The sequence below is a fragment of the Rhyacophila brunnea genome, unplaced genomic scaffold, assembly GCF_057557595.1.
Source record: "Rhyacophila brunnea isolate RB1 unplaced genomic scaffold, BYU_Rbru_1.0 scaffold_9, whole genome shotgun sequence".
Lineage (NCBI taxonomy): Eukaryota > Metazoa > Arthropoda > Insecta > Trichoptera > Rhyacophilidae > Rhyacophila > Rhyacophila brunnea.
In genome coordinates this window covers 25074868-25095164 of record NW_028233361.1, presented here as the reverse complement: position 1 = coordinate 25095164, position 20297 = coordinate 25074868, and the positions used below count along the sequence as shown (strand labels likewise).

Below are 20297 nucleotides of genomic sequence, written 5' to 3'. Positions count from 1 at the left end.
GGTCACTTTTGAAGATACTATTTAGGCGCCAAAATGCACCCCATGCCAGTTTGATTATTTGGGTAATATGTACCACCGTTAATTAACATCAATTTGATGTCAAAATATAAAATATACCTGCATACAAAGTAATATAAACAGAAGTAAAAATAAATAGTTTAAGGAAAAAAGTGTAAGGATTGTAATTATTCCAAGCAGCAAGCCGTATAAAATGATAAAAAAATATTTTGGCGTTGCTGTTATTTTAGTTTAACAGAAACACGATAATAACTACTTAGTTAAGTTAGATTTATGTTAAATTTTTAGTAGACTTCTAGTCTAGTCTAGTCTTCACACTAGAAAGTTTCAACTTATATTATAAGGTTGTTAATTATTAGACTTATTAAACTTCAAGCCTTTCCTTCATCTAGGCGTTAAATGAGCACGTTTGGTGTAACAAGCAAATAATACAAACTTGGTTGTTAATAATTTATTATTTCGCTGAACATTTGACACTGATTTTCGGCGGTAAACTTCAGAGGCAAATAGATCAAAGGGAAAAACTCATTCGTTTCGGTACTGGGTAGGACGTCCCGTGACGTAAGAAGGAGCGGTAGTGGGGAGAGGTTCGACGGAGGGCAAAAGCGGAGAGAGAAAGTCTTTGAAATAAAACATCTCCAAATTGATTTTAGGGCTGTGGATGAAACTTAATACAGCGTCTCTCGCGGTGCTGGTTGGTGTTGCCAGCATCACAAAGGGATGGGAAACTTAATTGCGCAAAGTTTGTGCGGGTGGCAACACCGAAACGGCCGCCATCTTAGGGGGAGTGCGCGGGAAACGCAAGACAAGCTGTAATTTGTCAACAAACAAACATTTTCGTTTGTGGAGATATATATTTTTTTTATAAAAACGAAAACCTCAAAGACACTTCTGTTGGGACAATGAGGGTGTAATATTATCCATGGTCAGATTTTATCAATAATTAATACGTTTTCACAATAAATTAACAATACACCTGTATTTACTTTTTTAACTACAATAACAACATCAAAGAATTAATATAATAACTTATAAGTGATGACAATATTTAAAATCCCAGTTTTTTTATTACCAAATATCCCGCTTATCTCAACCATTCCCTTATGGCTGAGAATCGTGAACACTCTGAAATTTTATCATCTTCTGCGCGACAAAGACCCTCTACCCTTCTCAAGTGAAGGCGGCCCTCAGTAAGCTCCGTCACTTGGTCACTCCAGCGCGCCGTTACTGTCTCTCTGCTTTGCCTTCCCTGAAGTCACCACCGGTCTCTCTAAATTATCCAATCCACGCCGGATACTAAATATACAGAACATTAATAATTATTGGGAACATAAAATCTTTATATTCCAAATAGATAATTCAGAAAACCTTAAAAACATAACTTTTGGAGACAATTTTGGTCCGATCGGGAAAGGTCAAAGAATATATAGAAATACAAACGTCAGTCATCATAGATCAAGTCAATTTTGGTTTATGTCTTAATGAGGGGAGGAACAAGCCAATACATGCTATTATTGGGAATAGGACGACTGGCCTCCGGATAATTGGACGCCGCACTGTCGTAGACACGTGTAGACGAGGTATTTTAATCAGTTTCTATCTACTACTTAGTAGTTTGGATTCATTTTACTCTTAACATAATGTATTCTTTATCGCGGATTGAGAATTACTATGCATAAGGCTTTATATAAAATAAAAAAAACTCTTTTTTCGTTGGAACTTAAACATATGCACGATTAAATCATTGTTTAAGTCTGCATATTTACATTCTTACTAACTATTAAATCATAATATAATCATTGAAGTATAAATAATAATATTGGATATTTTTTTCAAAGTACCTAACGTCTATTTATTTTCGAATTCTGTGGCGTCCAGTTGTCCGGTGCCAAATTGTCCTAGACCCCTATTATTAGAGTCCTCCTCATATCTTAAACTATGTTGAATGCGCTTTATGACTGATCTGTTCTCACAATTCGGTGCGTGGTCTTATCCATTATGATATTATCTATTCGTATATTATGGTTCATGAAAAATATTGCTAATAATTATTATATCTGTAGGTATTTTGCTCACGTAGGTATTCAAATAATTTATGTTAGTTCTCTAATATTTTTTTTACTATTTAATAATTGTCATAATCTCCAATATATTATACAATATATACACATACATACACAATATGGATGACATGGCCTTTCGCAATATGGTAAATGACTCAACGTATATTTTGAACTCGGATTGATTGTGTATTATTGAGATGCGAACAAAAGAAAGTAAATGGGGTAAAGTGAAGTCGACATATTGATTGGAAAAAAACAATTATGTCGTGTTTTTTTCTTAGCCCCAAAATTCGAACCCTGGATTAGTTTTATTATTAGCGTGACACGCTACATGTCTGCGACAACGGGTGGCAGTAGTCTTTGGCAGGAATTAGTTTAAATATTATAATGAATTAATAATGTCTGAATACTTGACCTATTTATAAATAACTATTATTTTTCATTAAATTATAAAACACTGTTTAAATTGAGTGCGCTATGTAATTTAAGTATCAAATATTTACGTCAACCACGAATTGTTAATAATATCAAGACTATAAATTACTTAGTTTACATTTAACCTTCACAATGAGTCAATCAAGGCAAATGCTGGCGCTCTTTAATACGTGTTGAAACACCGACACTGTGTCGACAGACGGCAAACATTTGCCGGTCATCGCATATGTCACTTCTTCATAATTGTGACTCCACCAAGCGATCACTTATATTTGCCTCACTTGGACCATTGTGAAGGGCAGCATTATAAAAGATATTCGAACCTAATGGGGCTTAAATAGGTATATATGTTTACGATGCGCGACAAAAAATGATTTAAGGCTGCAATTGATGGATTGAATTCACGTTTTTATGAAACTTTACTGGAAACTAATAACAGGCATTATTTAATCTAAGATAATAATAAAAAAATATAACTATAATGTTTTCGCTGTGATATTATGATGTTTTTTGCAACATAATATTTTCGTTTGCTATAATAATTATTGCTAATGACATCCCTACAAAATAATGTATTATTAATAACTAGTTAATTTAAATATCATTCACGTGATCATAATAAAATTAATATAAATAGCCTACTTTTATTATAAGAATTTGTATGATTTCACTCGTAAGAACTGATATAGGGTGTTCGCCGGAAAACTTTACTTGGTCGCCATTTTGGTAAAAATGAATTTTTACAGTTCATATTTGGAAATCGTGAAGTATAGACGTAGCAAATTTATTATGGATTTTTTTTTGATAAACCAATATGTTTTAATCGTAAAAACATTTTATCAATTATTGTGATGACTAGAAAATTATGTAAAATTTTGGGGAGAAATAATGTGCCATCAAAACCCACTATTTATCGATTAGTAAATGATTTTTTTAAAAAAGGCTATATTTATAGCAGATAATTAGAGGCCAAATTATTCATCAGTCACCTTTTCATCCTTTAAAAGTGACTGTATGGTGCGCTATGTGGTCTGGAAAAATCATTGGCTCATATTTTTTTAAAGATGAACGTGGCGTTACGGTAACTTTACTGTTAATGGAGAACGTTATTGTAACTTGTAACATGATTGAAACCATAATTGAATACTTTGGGCTTGGTTGATACGTGGTTTCAACAAAATGGTACCACTTCACATACAGCCAATGTTACAATGGCATTACTGAGAGATCTGTTTCCACAACAAATTGTCTGAAGAAATGGTGATGTCGATTGACCTCCACGGTCGCCGGATTACTATTGTGGAGATATCTAAAGAGCAAGGTTTATGCTAATAAACCAGAAACACTTCAGTAACTTAAACAAAACATTCGTGACTAAATTATTGAAATACCGGTTGAAATGTGTGAAAATATGTTAAAAATGTCGTAAAAAAAGCCCGCATTCTTAAGGTTAACAGAGGCGGACATTTAGCTGACATTGTTTTCCATAGATAATTCCCAACATTTAATAAAACATTTATCAGCATTAAACCATTTTGTTTTAATTTTCCATAAAGTTATACAAAATGAAAGTAGTAAACCTTCCCGGCGAACACCCTGTATAAATAAAGCTTTAAAGCAAATATTTATAATTTTTGTATATGGCTTGATTATAATTATTATAACAAAGAGACTGTTGAAATTATTATTCAATATAAATCGTAATCTAAGTGACAGAATAAGTCTATTAGAAGCAATAACAATATATTCCGTCTCACAATACTGATTGTCAAAAGTTTAAATTAAACGAATTTAATAATTTTAACTCCATAAAATGCCATTCATAAAAATAATATTATTACTCCTGACAGATCTCGATATTGAATTTTGATGAGCAATAAAGCACCTGGTTTTACTCTCAGCCATTTAAAGAGTTTTACTGCCCTTTGTCTAACCGAGTATATTTTTAAAAGCCTTAAAATATTGAGTGTTCAAAAATGATTCCGGCTTAGTATTTCGCCCGATGTCGTTTTATGAAACCGCACTTAAATAAATATTTTACAGGTGTTCAATTTAACATTCATCTTAAATTTCATTTCAATGTGAAATAAAATACTTTAATGCTATTAAGAGATAATACTGATAATAATTAATTATTATTGGTTAAAAGATATTACATTAATTTAAATAAAACAAAATTGTATATACCTACCTACTAATTCTCGTTATAAAGTATTCTTAGTTTAATTAACTATTATAGTTACAATATTAATACTATCGACCGAAGCTACTTGATGGAATTTAAATTTCAATTCTAATGGATTCAAGCTCTGTACTATTCCATTTAAGTTGTTTTTAGCGACACGGGTTTCGCCTTTCGGCATCTTCATGCGTCATGTACACTCACCAAAGGTAAACGCACACTGGCAAAGCTAACAAAATAGTACAGAGCTTGAATCCATTAGAATTTATTATAGTTACATCGTTATGTATTATTTTTACATTAATTCAATAGAATATAATCTTATATTTTCCAAATATTCCCTATTGATATAAATATACTTACTGATTTACTCAAACATCGTGTTTTTTCCAGTGAATAATTTACTTCTTATTATATCATACTATTAATAATATTTTATCAGACCTGTGGGTAAAATCAACCCAATATAACGTGCTTAATAGCATTAATTGCTTAAAATATAGCAACGATTTTCTTTGACGCAAATGACGCAACCGATTCGTTGTAAAATTTAAAATAAGGCCTCCAAACATTTCAAATCATCCATTAAACTTATACCAAAGATGCATATTTCTCACATATTATTGAAATTTTTAAAATAATTTCGATTTAGATTTTACAGAACAAACGTTCAAGTATCATTCAACAATGTTAAAATCAGCGGCGTTACACGAGAGTAAGCAGATTACGCGTTGTTAAAGGACAGCAAATTTAGGCAGAAATTAGAAGTATTATATACATATATCTTCTATAGTAGATATCATGGTCACAATTTTTTTTTTTCATGAAAATGACTCGATTCGTCGGGCCTCTACGTCAATAAACGCGCCACTGCTTAAATACATTGGCTGTAAAAATCTTATGGACTGCTGTAATCTTTTACTGAAATCGTAATATAGAATATAGATTACTTATTATTTTATGTGTTGTTCCCGTAGGTTCGGAGCACCATCGGCACCGTTGGAGAGAGGTCAAGTTTCACCAGGTACCTACTGCACCAGAAATTACGAAGAGTGCTACAGAAAACCATGCCGATTGCAGAGTCCAAATTACCCAGGAATGTATCCCAGGTAAAACTACAACTCGAATCTATTACAGTTTTATTTACCTAAAATATATTTTTATTTTTCAAAAGTTCAAATTTTATATGAAAGTATTAGTTTACGATTGCAATCAATTTGTCAGTTATTATTATTCTTTATTAATATTATAATATTAGAAGATATTTTTGTTTGTGTCTAGTATTTTTTGTACAAACTTACAAAGTCTGTGCTTTCGGGGTAAAAGTGCTTAAGTCAGTTTGGTTGCATCTGTGATAATCGGTTTTGAAATAAATCACAGTTTTCAAAATACTCTCGCTTAATTTGTATATCTTTTTTATTTATTTTACACTATTTTTATGTATAATTAAGTTTTTGATATTGTGTTATGTTCAATGATTTGAATAAGTAATTTTACTTAGAGTAGTTAAAAATGATTTTCTCAATTTGAGCTATTTCCACAAATTAAAATATCTATTTGTTTTGCTGATATTTGCGATAAAATCTACAATACACAAAAAAAACACAATTCTTTACACAAATTGGCAAATCTTAATTTTGTAAAAACTCGACTTAAGAACTTTTACCGTGCAACAACAAAAGTCATAAAGTAATAATTTTATTTAAATTTAAAATAATAAACACCTAACGTAAATATTATGTTGTATTTAGTTTAATAACTTATTTAATACAATAACGATAAGTTTGATTATTTTATATTAAAATTAAAGCAAATAATTTAAAATATTTGTGTGGCTTAAATTTATTAAGTATAAAATATTTTAAATTTTTTAGTTAGATTCTTTGGTTATATTTGGTATTATTTTTTTGTTACATTTTATTATGATCATAATATCATCGCTCTACGCTGTTTTTTTTTTCAAATTTAATTTGGTGTATTCTAGAAGTAAAAAGCGTATATTCTCAGAAAACAGAATATATGCAGAGGGTCTGGAGTCTAAACTATTCATACTGAATAGAAATTGGTTCAGCAGAACACATTGTTAATTCAGTTGTTTGTTGTGCATCTAATCAGGAACGTGACATGCTACTGGAGTCTGAGACAGAAGACGGTGCCCACCTGCAAGCATGCCATGATCGCCGTCCGACAGGAGGCAGAACACAAAATGCAAATGAAGAGGTCCATCTCCATGGCCAGGTGAGAAGCTGCACACTGGGACGTAGTCTCTGCATTATATTATTTTATTTACAGATAAATACTCATTATTTTCATCCTTTTCATAATTATTATGATGTCACCCCATAATATGTGTCTGAGATAATAAACTAATGCAATATATTGTTCGGATCATAGAGAAAGTTAAAATAATGAGTTAAGCTAATATGGTACGTTTCAAATATACAAATTTCAGATTGTTTACAACATATTAATCATTGGAATATTTTTTCAGTAATATATGCTTTGTTCGTAATAAATATTGACACACTTTTGACAAAATGTATTATATAACCAAAAGAAAAAATCTTTTTGATAAAAGTAAGACAACCCGCAGGAATCGAACCTGCATCTCGCCAGGTCTCGCGCACGCCGCGCATAGACCACTATGCTAAAGCTTTCATACTAATTATGATACATTTTAACTATTGGCTCTTATAATACTCTCTGAAGCGATTTTTAAATTAAGCTACCATTGGCAATCGAATTTTGTATTCTAAATCAAAGTAGGTACCTACATATTACTTTAATTACTAGCCGAGGTCACGGATAACTCCAATATAGTTTTGTGTTGTAACTTACTTGAATTTGCTAATAATTTTATTTTATAAATTTTTTTTATTCAACGAATAATTCACAAGATTTAAGGATGTAATATACTAAGTGTTTTCAAAATTATGTATGTTTAAATATTTCAAATGTGAGTTATAGTAGTTCTACATTCAGCTAACGTTTTGTAAATGATAAACTTAAATATATTGAAAGAATAATAATATATGAATGCATTTAAATGTTATATATTATATTAAGGCCAATCTACACGAATATGTGAAACGCCGCAGGTTACCGGCTACCGGCTGCGCTATCAATAATATAACCATTGGTTTATAATACAGGCGGACCTCGACTTACGAACGTTCGACTTTCGCACAATTCGGTATTTCGCACATTTCAAAAAAAATCGTTTTTTAAAACGTCGCGCTGGCCGTGGGTTAAGATAACCCCTTCTCGCTCGCTCACAAGCAAGTGCATTTCTTGCGTCACTTGCATCCTGCTCGCACCCATCACTTTGCTTGTGAACTAGCTAGGATAGATATGCGCAGGAGCGCGTGCGGGCGTGTCATGTTGTGCGTTTTGCTAATTTTCTTCATTTGAAATATTTCACCCTAAAAATTTATAAACATGAGTGAGAAATCAAGAAATCAAGAAATCAAGGACTTGTAAGCTTCACATGACGTTATGATTGCGGTGAATCTTTTGCTTCAATCGAACGTTCGTATGATACAAACAGGTCTACTACGATATGTTCAATTTTGAAAAATAAAAATAAAATTAAGGAATACGTTCAAAATTGTGGAAATATATTATCTTTAAAGGTTGTTTCCAAAAGACACGGCATAGTTATGGATGAAATGGAAAAATATTTGTCATCATGGATCGACGACCAACATCAAAAAGATGTCCCTCTGAATATTTCAATTATTCAAGCGAAGGCTCTTAGTTTGTACAAAGATTGGAAGGCTAGAAAAAGCAGATTCTAACATGATTTTTCAAGCAAGTAACGGTTGGTTTATATTAAATTCACTGGAAAATCGGCTGATGCGGATAAAGATGCTGCAAAAGAATTTATTTCCTCATTATCCAAAATTATTGAAGATGGAGAATATTCCTCTAGCCAAATATTTAATGGTGTTTTAAATTAATGTAAGGTTTATTTTGGAAAAAAATGCCTAGTCGTACATTCTTATCTAAGGAAGAATCAGTTGTCCCTGGGAATAAACCTTCTAAAAACCGATTGACGTTGCTTCTTGGTGGAAACTTGGCTGATAATTTAAAATTGATGCCAATGTTAATTTATCAACCAGAAAATTCCAGAGCATTGAAAGGAAAGGATAAAGAATTGCTTCCAGTAATCAAATAAAAAAGCCTGGGTTTACTGCGTTAATATTAAAAGATTGGTTCACTTTACATTTCGTGCCAGCAGTTAAGCAATATTGTAAAGTGAATGATTTACCATTTAAAATATTTTATTTAAAATAAGAAAAAAAAGAGTGGCAAACAGTTAACTCTTGATAACTTTTTAAGGGAAACACCCGCAAACCCCACTTAAACATGTCTCTTAAACATCTTATATTTACTTGATAAATAAATATTTCAAAATACATACAATTTTTTTTTTTTTTACTTCCCTCTACTTTCGAACATTCAACATTCGCACACCTTTTCAGGAACCAATTATGTGCGAAAGTCGAGGTCCTCCTGTATATTAGCCTGTCTATAAGAACTTTTTATCTGTCGCGGAAAGAGGCTTTCGGAAAGCGGGCGACGGTCGGAACGCTTCGAGAGACGTTGGCAGGACGTGCCTGCTACACATAGTAAGCATATTATCACGCCATAATGTTTGCTTTTTGCGATCAGATTAGCCGCGTTTTGACAGTCACGTGTAGTTTGAAAAAATTAGAAGCGATCGGTAGCCGGTAACCCGCAGTAATTTACCTGCTCGTATAGAACGGCCCTTATAATTTAATACTAATCACTAGCTTACCATACTTTTCTTCATTGAATATGTTTCATTTTTAATACATATTTATATTGCCACTATTTAAATACGTATATTAGTGATACTTATAAAATGTATATTTAGTACATTTTTGAACACACATAATTTTGAAAACACTTCTGAGAATATATATTATAACTAATGGAAACATCTTTTTTTTAAGTGAAACACCCAGCAGGAATCGAACCTGCATCTCTCGTGTTTCGCGCCCATGCACATAGACCATTATGCTATAGGCGTCATACAAATTTTAACTAATGGCTCTTAATATTCTCAGAAGCCCTTTCCAAATTGAGTTACTATAATAATTATGTATATTCAATAATTAGAATGTTACATTTTTAAGTCTAAAAAAATAATTAATTAGTACACTTTTGCTTGATAATAATGTATTTTCATCAACCAAAATATTTTATTTATTTACATTTTTAAAACTATAATATATTATAACCATTGTCGGAATTGAGAGGAATCTATAAATTATGTGAATGTAATATATTGGTATTAAAAGAGAAGTGTTTCCGATATCAACTTGTATCTACCTCACAAGTGATATTACTCGTATACGATGCAACAGTTTCCCACACGAAACTGATTCAGCAAAGTGACGAATCATTCCTTTGATGTGCCGACGTAAACACAGCTCCATCGATCGAGTTCATTGCGTATATTTGTGTCACGTTTTGACGCGTAATGGTGCAATGTTTACCCGTCCATACTGATGCAATGATTTATGATACACAGATATGCAACAAGTAAATACCGACTATTTAAATACACTTACTTGATACAGCCGAAATCTGCATGTAAACTATTATGTACATTTGAAAAACACTGCTATAGTTGTAATATTACGGTGTCATGTTAATTATTTTATTAAAAATATTGTTATAGGGATATATGTAACGTATACAATATATTTATTATATTCTCAATATTATAATATACTTCACCGAGTACCTTCCGTATTTCACTCCGCCCTAGCCTTTCCACGGAGCTTTGACTCCGGTGTCTGGCTTAGAATAATCTTAAAACGGTTCGCCTTTGCAATTTGCATGATAAATGTTTGGGAAGTTTATGCAAATCCACAATTTTTAAGTTTATCTATGCATCTCGAATACAGAAATGTTTAATGAAAATACGCAATTCATTTGAATGACAAAAAGTTTGCTTATACTTATTCAAATCATCTTTTAAAATAGTAGATTTCATCCCCCATCTGTTCCTCAACATAAAACTGAACAAAATAGGTAAAAAAATGTTTTTAAAATACGATTAATCAAATATTAAAATGATTTGAATTTGTCATATTTTATACTTTAATTATAGCTAGAGTTACCCGAAGAAATCTCAATTCTCGAGAAATCGAGAAATTTCAAAAAAAATAACTGTAAAAATCTAAAACAAATTCTAAAAAAATATGATTTTTTTTATTTATGTAACAATACAAACAAAATAGAAGTAGGAAAACAAAAATAATTCAAAACATTACTTATTAAAATAGAATTTCAAAAAACACACTATCAATGGCTGTGTCTAACAATCGCGTACGCTTTTGAGACACAAAATTCTCTGATGTTACAAAAATTGCGCTCATTTTGAGTCAAGGTTGGCTTAATTATTGTGTTTTTGTCCACTTTTTCCATATAGAAAATCGTTTTTTCAATTAATATTTGACAATAAAGAAATCCCGAATCCCGAGAAAACATTCTCGAGATCCTGTTAAAAATTTCAATTCTCGAGTTTTGGGATGCAAAATCTCGAAAATTTCTCAAGAATTCCCGTCGGGAAATTCCCGAAACCCAACTCTAATTATAACAACCTTGCTCTTAATAATAATTTCATAAACTTTTTTTATTCACGAGATTTGAGAATGTTACATTCATACAAAAAAAAAGTACTTACAGGTTGTCGTGTATGGTTCGGAAACCTGTATCATAAGCAAAAACATGGAAATAATACCGAGCTCATTAGATCGGAGTACGCTGCATGGTATCTCGAAATCAATCAATGACACGTGGAAACGGAGATGCAGCAACGAGCTTTTTTACGAAAGGCCACACATCGTCAAGTTTGTCAAATTATATCACTTTAAATGGCTGCTCCATGAAATATGAAGTCTAGATGAGTTACGTAAATTACCATTCAGTAAGCTGGGGGGCATGCGAAGAGATGGTGGACCCCGTTAAAGATGGAGGTACCGTTTTGAGTCAGATTTACCGTGCAGTCCAAAACTGTGAGAATGTAGCTTTTGACATACTTGAGTTGAGGTGGATAATGGAAGAAGCCAATAAACTTATAACTATATATAATGTATATATACAAATATATAAAAAAAAACCTTATTCTAATATGTTGGTAGGTATCTTAAAAATCATTTTTCATTCGTATTTTTTAAACTTAGGTACGATGTTATTATACATTCATGTAAAATAAAACATTGTAAATATTACGTTAAACTTTACATAGGTGTTAAAAAATAATATGTAAAACGATTATTGACATCATTAAATCTAAGTGCAGTTACGTCAACGTTTACGTCAACAAAAATATAATCATTTTCACGGATTCACTCAGTGCTCTCCAATGTCTACTTTATCCAAAATTTGGCGTAAAAACCAATTTATATATATTGGAGATTAAAAAAAGGTTTAACAAATTTATAAAAACAACTTCAAATAACAGCATAATAACATTCTACTGGATTCCTTCACACATTGGAATTCTGGGAAACGAGAACGCAGATAGCCTTGCAAAAACGGCAACTCTTGAGAGGAACATTGATAAACTCCCCATACCGTATACAGACTTTTTTGAAACGTTCAAGAAAATAGCCAAAACTGAAACAGATAATTTATTAAGAGAACAAGGTCTAACAAAAGGGAAAAAGTACTTTCATAGTTATTACAATTCTGAAACCAAACCATGGTATACCAATAAAATGTTAAATAGGGAAACAATTGTCACAATCAATTGCTGTAGAGCGGACCATTATAATCTTGCCTCATCCCTGGCTCGATAGGGTATAATAAATGATCCTGGGTGCCAGTGCGGAAGTGAGATTGAAGATGTTAATCACGTTGTTTGGCAATGAATGTCCTCGGTATGATACCCAGAGACAGCGGCTTCTAAAAGATCTAAGTAAACAAAAGCTCCAATTGCCAATGGATCTTGCGATATTTTTGGCTCAGCTGAATATCAAGGCATTCCAGTGTATCCAAGTGTTTCTGAGTGAGTGTGGCCTACAAGTTTAAATTGTTTATGTTTTTTTTCCTCTCCTGTAAATTTATATTGTAATAACTGTATGAGTAATTATTGTAATAATATGTATTAACAGTATATGTTTTAAAAAAAGCTAAATAAGACTCAATTGAGACTTCGTAGCTTAATAAAAAAAAACTAAAATGCCAAATTTTATATTGATTTCCATAGCAACGCACATTTATAACAATTTAGTTGCTAAGACCCCGGTAATAACTGCCGTTTCGTTATCTTCCGTATCTATTAATAGCTAATATTAAATTTATTTTGTATTGCTGGGTGGCTAGGCTAGATATTTTGAGTCGTATAAATATAATATAACAGTTTTGTGTGGAAAAATTCCTATCCAAAATTTTTCATTGACTGATAAGTACTAAAAAGTAAATATTCCCTTCAAAATTTTTCATCAAAATTATATACGTGCATCGATAGTGTACAATTTCCAGCGGCTCGTTTACCGTCGACGACTCGGATAGCAATTATTAATCGCGTTTGTTTGCCGGCAAACAGTTTAAAACGGTAAATATTTGTCGACAGCCTGAACAAGACCGGGAGGGCGCTGAAGGCGTGGAAGGAGTGCACGGGGGAGAGGGACCACCTCATCTTTTACGACGGGGGCTCAACCAACGATCCGGTCCTCGTCAAGTACTGCGGAGGCGACTGGTTGCCCAGGGTTGTTTCCAGGTAAAACTTCTTTAATTACATTTAATAACGTTAATCACGTTCTAAAAAAACAATGCTATGATTTAATCTTCGCAAGATTTAAATTTAACTGGTAAGTACCTCTAAAATATTACCTTAATAAGTCAATATATGAGACAAATAAGTACTGTGATACAGGGGCATATTATGATACTTTTCAAGGAATTGCAGAAAACTGGACACAATCTCAAATTAACGGGTAGGTAATTGATAACAGAGACTTTATTTTCCAAAAAACACATTTATTTCGATAATAATTAACTATATATTTGACAAAGCACGTTTAAATGTGTTTATATAATATCTCTTTGAAAGAGGTTCAAGATTGAAAATTCTCTCGCCTTAAAAAAACAAGCCATAGGAAGTTATGTTTTGAATGGAATGCATGTTCGTGTTTGCAAGGGAGGCGGTCAACTGCCCTTTTTTCGGGTATCTGAAACAATGTCTGAGCTCGATGACTATGCTATTTGTTTTCAACGTAAGGCAGAGCGGGTTTGGCTAAAAACGCGCCAATTTCAAATAAAATCAAACCGACTCTGTTTTGGTGAATCGATTACAGTTTTTTACAATAATACATTATCGACATATTATTTCTATGGTAACAGTATCTACATATAAATTGGTGCAGTTTTCAATTGCTAGAAAAAAAATGAACACTTAATCCACATAGAGAAAGGCATTTATTATGCCATCGACTTGCTTATTCAATTATGTTTTTCCTACTATTTGCGTAAATATTTTTTTTCCACAGTACTGCTAAAACTATTTGTATTACAACACTTGGTGACGATTTGTCAACGTTTTTGATGAAGTTTTATTGATAGGCTTCACAATATTGGATCCTAGGGCCCATATGAAAATATTTTTGTTTTTTGTAGGCTTGAGAATTGATAAACTTAGAAACATTTATTACGTTGTGCGCATTACAATTAACCGCCTTGTGTAGATTATTTTGACGTTCGGTATTAAATACGTGTGATATAGGTACGTAAATTTTGTGATTGTTCACCTTAATATTGAAAAGAATGCTAGAGTTATATATTTGGCTACGTTTTATCTATGTACGTACAGTAATTGACACGATCTGTGCTTTCGATAGTAGTGCGTGGGTTAAGTTTATATGTATGTTTATTAATTAAATTTTCCTGTTTTATAAGCATTTACACAGTTTTTGTAATACTCAATTATATTATTGTTTCATTTTATGGTTATTAAGAATTAAATTATATTATATTGATGAATAACTAGTGTATTGTAATTATAATGACTAAAGATTTTCCTGAACTTAGATTTGATGTGGTAATTCATTTTGGATAACTAAAGAATTATTACTTCCTGTCAAAAATAGTCGTAATGTATTGAAATAGTATTATTGCAATACATACATTTAATACATAAGTCTTTTTAAGTGCATTATCTAACACAGAATATTATAATATAATGTAGAAAATTACCTTTTGACTTTTTTATATTTTTTTCTGGGTATTCCTTTCAAGTACAACTTATTATCAGTTATCAATGTATGCATCAAAGAAAATTTCAACAGGCTATAATATTATTACGTTAACGAGTTTGCAAAATTTGCGTAACTTCCGATAATGAATAACTGATACGGATAAGCCACGAAGACTTTATCGACTTTAAATAAGAATTTAACAACAATTTTTATCGACAACGCTAAATTATTTAACTAAATTAGTACCTACCTGTAGTATTATGACGCTTTATTGTATCGTTAAATTTTAATGAACAATTTATAATCTCTGACTGGTAAACAAAAATAATATAATACAATTTTGTATATTATTTCTTATCCGTTTACTTCTTAAATACAGTATAATAAGAACAATTATTGTTAATGTGTCATCCTAAGGTATAATAAGGTGTACGATCGCCTGTGTGATGATTATTTACCTATTTACCTATTAGTCTGCTACACTAAAATATTTTTTTTTATTATGTTATATGAGTAGAGGTAAAAGACAAACGTGAAGAACTCTTTACATAGTTTAGTATATTCGTATTGTTTTAGCATTTTTTATATATTTTATGTAATTTTTTTATAATCATTTATTTTTTATTAATTCTCCGTACTTCTCTCTCTCTCTCTCTCTTATAGACACTTTGATTAAAATTATGTCTCAGTAAACTCAGTCAAACCACACATAAGTGCGTGGTGACCTCAGTATTTGGTTTCTGCTCCTGAGATATTCCCAGACAAAAACAACTGCTGTAGGTTCTCGTGATACGCTCGATTAAGCCGAGTGTGGTGCGGGGCCAGTTGGTTTAGAAGGAACTATTAGGTAGACAGACAGAGGAATTTATGCTGAATGATAGTTATCGCAATGTATCTACCCACAGATGTGCTGCATCGTATATTTACCACCGTGCGTACAAATGCTGTAATAATCCGTACGTAAATGTATCATGTATTTTTATAGAATATTGTGCCGTGTATTGGAAAATATCGTGAGCGATCAGCGAAATTTCAGTATAGTTAAAAGCTTATCATAATCAGCCTACAAGAAAATAAGTAATATTTTCATACATAATTTGAAAACATCTCATGCGTTTACCCACTACGAAAAATGTTTTTTTAGAAAAAAAAGGCACCTGATCGGGCTTACACCAGTAACCGCTTGATTCGCGATAGTGTGTTTTTCCAATTCGTTAAAAAATAATGAATGACGAATAAAAGAAAAAAAAAAGTTTTCTACGCGGTTAAATCAGATTTAATTTTAGATATTTTTATAAAATAAAATGGAAATTTTACGTCTTCTGTTTTTTTTGTTTAGGATTTAATTAAATTTTAATAACTTGCTACATTTATTTTCTTCATTTTACAATATTATTCTACGTTGAAATTGGTGTGTTTATTCATCAGTCATAATATCATATTATTATTATCATCTTCCCAAAAGGTCTATTTTAATATTATATACTAAGGCACTATGGCCCCCATGCCTACTTACTTTCAAAGGTCACTCTTCGCTACTGTATACTTATTACTAATGATAAAAAAATACGAGTACCTTAATCACATTCCACATACAATTATATTTTTTTAATAAACGTGTTAGATCATTGATCATTTTTAATAAACGTGTTAGAAAATAGCATTGCTGTTATTTCGCATTACGTATTGAATAAATCATACGTGAATATATATTATTTGATATAGTATATGAATATATTTTGTGGTGACTTAAGGCTATACATTACCTGGGGTACGATCTAAAACCATCGTGACTACGCGATCCGAAGATTGTGCAAACGACGCGTGCAAAAAAAACATAATTTGTCATAAAAATTCAACATGCGTCCATTTAGTGTTATGTTTTTTGTTCTATTAGTAATAATAATAATATATTTTTGTTATTATTGTTATTATATATTTTTTTCCGATATTCTCTTCTCTCTTGTGAGGGTAATGTTTGACTTATTATCTAAATCTCATGTTGTGTACGTCTTGAATTTAGATTTTTTATGTCCACAATGTTTTGTATTCTTAAATAAATAAATATTTATTAACATGTTTTCTTTTTTAAGTAAATGGGTAACGTTTTTTAGTCATCTTTACACGATTTAAGAATTAATTCCCCCGACGCCATCACAAAACAAATTGACGTGTTCACAGCTCGACTTTCGCTCTCCGATTGGCAGTGAGTCCGAAATTTCGTCGCACCTATGGTTGAAAATTATTTGCTGTTTCACTGAAGTATGCTCTTAAAACACTGAGGAACATTTAGTAAAACATAAAAAAGATTTTTTTGAAAGGTTTTAGAAAATATTGTGACTATTTGGATGACTTCACTAGTGTAATTAACTTAATAGGCGGAATCTTTTTGTATTATTTTACAAGAGGCATATTCCTAAATAAATAATATTAAATTAAATTTTATTGTATATATCCTTGGATGGGAATTCCGCCTAAATTTTTAATAAACCGTCACATAATTCTAAATAATAAATATAGATTGCATCAATTGACCAGGAATAAGATGCATTTCTTGGTTGAAAATTTTTTGGTAGTGGTTTGGGAAGGTGCGAAATCTACATTCATTGAGATGAAGAAAAAATGCTTATAATATCATCCATCATAATTTGTGTAAATTGACTAAAAAAAATATTTATATTTTACTCACTTTATCATATTCGTTTATGTTTCTAAAGTTTTGATTACTTTCAGGGGTCCCGAAATGCTGGTCGCGTTCCATTCGTCACCCTTCAGCATCCCTCTACACTCCGCGACTGCCACCTCCCCTCTCAGGGGGTTCGAGCTAGACGTTGACATCATATTCGCAGATTCTGACAGCTTAGATTACTCCAGGTAATCCATCTCTTAATATTCTTTATTTTCATGCTTTAGAGAAAGAGACACTGAACACATCAGACAAAAGAAACAATAAAACAAAAAATATGGTTTGTCGGGTATGATTACTTACTCTAAGCGATTTATGAATATATTTTTGTTATTCTTTAAACCATTAGTATGTTTAAAATTTATACATAACATAAAAAAACTCAAAAACATGGATACTAGAATATTCTAAAAAAATATTTTAAGTCAAGTGGAGTAATATCTTTTTACGATTTTTCTCGAGACTTTTTCAAGTTATCAATGAATGATATCTTAGTTTAGAATGTATGTTAAATGTCATTCAGACCGATTTATTAATTTATAACAACATTTACTCATAATATATAATAAGTACATACTAGTTGTTTTCATGTCTACCTAAAATCATTAATTTGTAGTAAGAAAAAAAATACAGAGACAAATAATTGTTTATCTTTGTAGTTTTGGAAATATTGTTACCTACGATATAAATAATTAAGTGCATACTATGTAGTTTAATATTATACAAATTATTATAAATAATTTAATAAATTACGCATGGTAACTTTGTGATTAAGCTATCATATGTAATCCTTTATATTAGAGATGAAAGCTCTTTTTTGCAGCTTCAACATAAAATAATATAGGTGTTTTCTTGTTAGTAGCAAATTAAGGTAATAAGTGGAGGAACATAACTCAATATTTTTTCAGAACAAATTTTAATATCTTAATCTCTCGCAAATACGTATTCAACTATATGCAAGTATCTCTATATAATCACCTTGTACGGAAAAGCAACAGCATGGGTTCGTAATATTATATAAATTTTTAATTGATATGACGTAATGACTGGCATCAGTAGTGTTTTGTCCAATATCTACAGTGTTTTTATTACCTATCGAGGTGTATACAGCTGTGGGTTAGAATAACAAAACTGTATATTTTACATTGCAGTTAAAAGGATGCAATAATGTCGTTTAAATATCGTTTACCAATCGAACGAGTTACCAATTACGCAAATACAGAATCAATTAATGCTTCGCAATTATTTACATAATCACTGCCAACTTGCTCGAACAAGGCTTCGACTGGTAGAGATGTAAAAAATAACATTCGCTCGTTTGCGGTATTAAAACGAGTGCTGAAATGAAAATAAAGTTTTTTTCTTTGAAAAAAAATGGTGCTCGCTTTCATTAGATTGTCCGGCACGCTTTTAATTCAATTTACAACGGCCATCCCGTTGGCAGAATGTGAAGGAAGGAATATTTCATTTTATAGTAAAATGTAAAATACAGCACATAATGTATTACATCATAAATTGTCCGGTGTTCGAATTTAGAAGTATGCTCATCACAGTATAAAAAATATTAAATGATATGTCAATTAATGTTAGCATGTGGCGCCCATACTCAGAGAACAACTTATACTGGTGGGTCTTTTTTACAGCTTGGAAGCTGGTAAATTATTTTTAAATATTAATTCTATCAACTCTCATAATTATATTATTTAAACTTAATAACGTGATTTTTTAAAAAAATACATTTTATCAATATGAAAATGTATGATCTATCACAGTGGTCGGCAACCTTTTGAGAGACTGGGTAAAAAAATTCAATTTTGAAAAATTTATTTGGTTAGTGGGTAAAAGTTTCGAACAAACTTTAATATTTTTAGAAAACCATTTTATTTTTATAAAATAAAAACATACATACATACCTACTTACTTAAGTAAATATTTATATTCTATATAATATAATATGTATGTGTAAATACAAATTTATTTTATAAAAACCTATATATTATTATACCTAATATAATATTTTTATCAGTGGCTTCCTTGGCTCTGATTTTTTTTGCAAGTTTTTCAACATTTGGCAAATACGTAGTTGTCTTAAGGTTGGGACGTGCGCCGCGTAGGTCAAAATGGAGGTTCTATGCTATTTTCAAAGCATGATCCTGAACATTCCTTAAACGTTGTAGATAATCTATTTATATAATTTTGAAGCCTTATTATCCTTTATATTTTAAACATTTGATGACTGCATAAAGTATTTTTATTACATAAATAGTATTCTTTTAAACCTCTCGCTCTAATGTTTTAGAATATAGTCATATTTCGGTACATTCATGTGCAGTGGTGTTAATATTTTTTAGATTTATTAATTTTTCAACGCATTTACAAAACCATCAGTAAAATTAATGTTAACATTATATAGTGACATATTTACGATAAAAAATTATATTTAATAATCTTTGTGATCCCAAATTTGACAAAAATTAAGCATTTTATTATTAAAAAATGGGCACGATTAACACATTTGAAAATAATTCTAAAGATACTGATTATAAGCTATGTCTTTGACCATTCAAATGTGATAAACATCTTACGAATAATATTTGCTTTATAATAATTATTGACCTAAGAATAAGGTAGTATTTTTTAGAAATACGCCATTTTTCCATGGCATTTCCCAGTGGCTA

At 30.9% G+C, this 20297-nt stretch overlaps 1 protein-coding gene across 1 annotated transcript in view; it reads left to right on the top strand.

The window, feature by feature from the left end:
- The window catches only part of LOC147063427 (uncharacterized), a 100899-nt gene that overhangs the window by 64346 nt on the left and 16256 nt on the right, over positions 1-20297 (top strand). The window contains exons 5-8 of the mRNA XM_085959411.1: positions 5676-5807; positions 6814-6936; positions 13313-13459; positions 17667-17807. Coding sequence (XP_085815537.1) covers positions 5676-5807; positions 6814-6936; positions 13313-13459; positions 17667-17807 — 543 coding nt within the window. The remainder of the gene's footprint in view (positions 1-5675; positions 5808-6813; positions 6937-13312; positions 13460-17666; positions 17808-20297) is intronic.